Genomic DNA, 4,137 nt, shown 5'->3' on the forward strand with positions numbered 1-4,137 from the left:
TGTCTGTGCCTGCAAGGATGGGGCACCTGTGTGAGCTGGGGAGAGGCCAGGGCTGCAGAGGGGGGATGTTGTTGGCAGCTCCATGAGGAGCACTGCCACCCCCAGGGCTGTGCCCGGCCCTGGGAGCACTCAGGCCCTGCAGCAACACCAGGGCCACCAGGGCAGTGGGGAAGGGCACGGCAGCAGCACTGTCAACACCAAATGCTGCTGCTGCTGCTGGGCACAGCTGCTGTGCCAGCACTGATCTGCCCCAGCTCTGCACACAGACATTGCTGCTGCAGCTCCAGAGAAGGCAACAAAAGGGCATCTCTGCAAAAAACCGCTGGGAGATCTTTTAGTTACTTTTAAAGGCACCAAGAGCTCGTTGACACAGTTTGTGGCCACAGGGAAGGTGGAGAGAAACAAAATGAGAAATGGCAAAAACAATTATATTTATTAGTTAACAAGATTAAAAAAGTAAAATAAAAAGAGAAAGAACCTCCAAAATGAAAATAACAAGAAGGATCAAAGATCACTTTCATTTCAAGTGATTTGCAGAAATTGGCCAGCAGTTTATTGTTTCTGAAACCATCCAGTCATCACTTTCCACACTGCAGCCTTGAGCTCCTGGTTTCTCAGGCTGTAGATGAGGGGATTCAGGGCTGGAGGGACCACTGAGTAGAGAACTGACAGGGCCAGATCCAGGGATGGGGAGGAGATGGAGGGGGGTTTCAAGTGAGAAAACACAGCAGTGGTGATGAACAGAGAGAGCACAGCCAGGTGAGAGAGGCAGGTGGAAAAGGCTTTGTGTCGTCCCTGCTCAGATGGGATCCTAAGCACAGCTCTGAAGATCTGCACATAGGAGAAAACCATGAATACAAAACAACCAAATGATAAACAGGCAGTAACAGCAAGAAACCCAAGTTCCCTGAGGTAGGATTTAGAGCAGGAGAGCTTGAGGATCTGTGGGATTTCACAGAAGAACTGGCCCAGGGCACTGCCATGGCACAGGGGCAGGGAAAATGTACTGGCAATGTGAATGAGGTCATTGAGAAAGGCACTGGCCCAGGCAGCTGCTGCCATGTGGGCACAAGCTCTGCTGCCCAGGAGGGTCCCGTAGTGCAGGGGTTTGCAGATGGACACGTAGCGGTCATAGCACATGATGGTCAGGAGGAAATACTCTGCTCCAATGAAGAACAGAAAGAAAAAGAGCTGAGCAGCACATCCAGTGTAGGAGATGTCCCTGGTGTCCCAGAGGGAATTGTGCATGGCTTTGGGGACAGTGGTGCAGATGGAGCCCAGGTCGCTGAGGGCCAGGTTGAGCAGGAAGAAGAACATGGGCGTGTGCAGGTGGTGGCCGCAGGCTACGGCGCTGATGATGAGGCCGTTGGCCAGGAGGGCAGCCAGGGAGATGCCCAGCAAGAGGCAGAAATGCAGGAGCTGCAGCTGCCACGTGTCGGCCAGTGCCAGCAGGAGGAAGTGCGTGATGGAGCTGCTGTTGGACATTTGCTGTGCCTTAGCATGGGGATCTGTAACAAAAGAAATCATGGAATAACTGGGTTTGGAGAGGACTTGAAAAATCCCAGCACAGCGTGGGGGCACTTTCCCCCCACTTCCTGCCCAGGGCTCTGCTGCCTGGAGCTGTCCCTGCCAGCAGCTGCTTCCCTGTGCCCAGGGTTGGGCGCTGCCAGTGCTGCCAGAGCCCAGCCAAGCCCTGGGGCTCAGCTGTGCCCTGCAGACCCCTCCCAGCTCAGGCACTGCCCAGGAGCAGCTCTGGCTCTGCAGGCTCTGATGGCTCTATCAGAGCAAACAGACACTGATGCTGCCTGTGAGGAGCCCTACGGTATTTCTGTCACTGCCTGGTTTATTAACATCTGAGATAAATATTATTTATCTTTCTCATCTGAACAGAGATATAAATATCTATGTGCAATTTCCTATCCAGGCAACCCAGAGCAGTAGATTAAAAAAGCAGGATTTTCCATTTATGCAGCCCCTGCCTTGCTGTGCTCCCGGTATAATCTACTTGGAAATGTTATGCAGTTCAATGCCATGCTGGGAGCAATCCTGAACAATGCAGCATCCTCCCCACACAAGGAGAACACTTCCAAGCCTTACCAGCTGTCTCCTCCCACCCAGACCTTGTCCCCCAGTGCTGGGAGCAGCTGCCAGGGCTGGCTGAGAGCTGTCCCTGGCAGGCAGCAGAGTCCCTGCCCCAGCACAGCGCCCTGGGCTGCAGGACCCTGCTCTGCACGACAGCCCTGGGCACCCCTGGCTGCTCTGCACAAGAGACAATCAGAGAATGTACTCACAGGGTCTGTAGGCATTGGGATGTTCCAGCTTTAGGAGATGGCTCCAGGAGCTGCAGCTGCATTGTCCTGCAGCCAGAGGTTCCTGTGCCAAGGGCTGGCAGTGATTCTGCCCCAGGCACTTCTCAGCACCTTCCCAGCCCTGACTGATTGAAGCTCTCTGTGCCTCTGTGCTGTGCCCGGGCTGGCTGCAGGCAGTGCCCCAGCCCTGCTGGGCTGGCAGAAGAGCTGCTCATCAAGAGAAATGTGCTTTTGAAGCTCTGCTTGGTTACCAGGAGCTGCCTCTGTGCCAGGAGCCCAGCCCAGCTCAGCAGCACAGAGACTGCCCAAGGACTTCAATGAGCCTCTGGGGCTTTGTGCTCAGGCCCTGAACATCAGTCCCTGAGAAGGAGGTGAAGAAACCTCTCCAGAACTCCAAGTCAGAATCCAACTCCAAACTTTCTTGGACATTTAATGGGTCCCAGTGAGGGACACAACTGAGAAAGTGTCCCCAGGCCCCAGGCAGAGCAGAGAACTGCAGGCAGTGATGACAGGTGGGGACAAAGAGAAGCCAAGTCTTGGTGCCCTGGGGCACAGCAGGGTCTGTGCCACCAAGGGCTGTGAGGAGACACCTTGTCCTGAGGCCCTGGGGCCTCCTGGCACAGCCCCAGCCAGGCTGGGCACTGTCAGCCCCTTGTCCTGCCCTCAGCATCCCCCCCTAGCCCACATCCCAGTGGCCTCAAGGATCTGCTGGAAGGAGTCCCTGGGGAGCCTTGCTCAGCAATGGCCCTGGGGGCTCCTGAATGCTCCCTGCAGGGACTGCAGGTTTTTGAAAGGACTTTGGGTTTGTCTTTTGCCTTGGAGTCTCTGAGAGGTTTGTGTAATCATGGCCTCCAATTATGTGCTGTAATTAGTCCCTGGAGAGGCTTTGTCAGTAACAACACTGAGTGAGGCTCATTAGTGCTTCAAGGTACTTCAGTTATTTTAAGGTACTTGGTGTTTCCCTTTTGATACAGACTCTGTGAGATGTTTGTGCAATCATGGCCCCAATTCTCTGCTTTAATGAGTCCCTTGAGAGCTTCCTTCACACACTCAGTGGGGCTCACTAATGCCTTGAGATACTCAAGGTTTTTATAGTACTTTATGGATTTAAGAACACTTTTAGGTACTTTTAAGGAATTTTCTTTCCAAAATTGAGTGTCTGAGAGGTTTTTGTGCCATCCTGGCCTCCAATTCTGTTGTCCAAGGTGTCCATGAGCAGCCTGTGTTGGATATCTTTTCCCTTTTCTGTTTTACAACAAAGATGGAACTGAAAGAATTTTGTAAGACTTTCTAAAAGCATCCAAACAAACATGGGACAATTAACAATACAACAACAGCAAAGAAAATTAAATGTCCTTTTTTAGCTAGACATCATCCAACCCTTTAGTCCCTTGCATTGGAAGAGTTTATTGAACCAGTCTTTTTTTTCCACTTGAAGTTTTTTCTTCCTTCAGTACCTGAATGCTCTTGTGGATTGACTCGCTGTGGCTGGAGAGGTTCATGCAACACATGCCCTCAGAGTCTACACAGCCATGCCCATGTGCCCAGAGTAAAAACTCTATCGCTGTTCTGCAAGGTGGCATGTCTGATGGTCTCTATGTCTGAGAGCAGGCCACTCATTGTGAGGGAGGTAGCATTGGTTTGCTTACTTAACAGGCACCCAAGATGGTCTAATTGTCCTAAAGCTTTAGCTGCAGCCACCCAAAGTATTTCAGTTTGAGGGTGCTACCATCTGATACCTGGATTAAAGCTTTCAAAGCCATCTCTTTGATATCATCCAATACTTCACTGGCAATATCTACTGCTTGATCATCTGGTAGGCTGTGTT

General features: G+C 51.9%; 1 protein-coding gene across 1 annotated transcript; it reads right to left on the minus strand.

Moving 5' to 3' along the window:
* Nucleotides 1-552: 552 nt before the first annotated feature.
* Nucleotides 553-1,485, minus strand: LOC135461183 (olfactory receptor 14I1-like). The gene has a single exon (XM_064738166.1). It carries the CDS (start codon nt 1,483-1,485, stop codon nt 553-555), a length of 933 nt encoding a protein of 310 aa, XP_064594236.1.
* Between the last annotated feature and the right edge of the window lie 2,652 nt (nt 1,486-4,137).

The sequence above is a fragment of the Zonotrichia leucophrys genome, unplaced genomic scaffold (assembly GCF_028769735.1).
Source record: "Zonotrichia leucophrys gambelii isolate GWCS_2022_RI unplaced genomic scaffold, RI_Zleu_2.0 Scaffold_212_86002, whole genome shotgun sequence".
NCBI classification, from domain to species: Eukaryota; Metazoa; Chordata; class Aves; order Passeriformes; family Passerellidae; genus Zonotrichia; species Zonotrichia leucophrys.

Coding starts and splice junctions, on each gene's coding strand:
- LOC135461183 (XM_064738166.1), bottom strand. CDS start 1,485: ATGTCCAACAGCAGCTCCATCACGCACTTCCTCCTGCTGGCACTGGCC.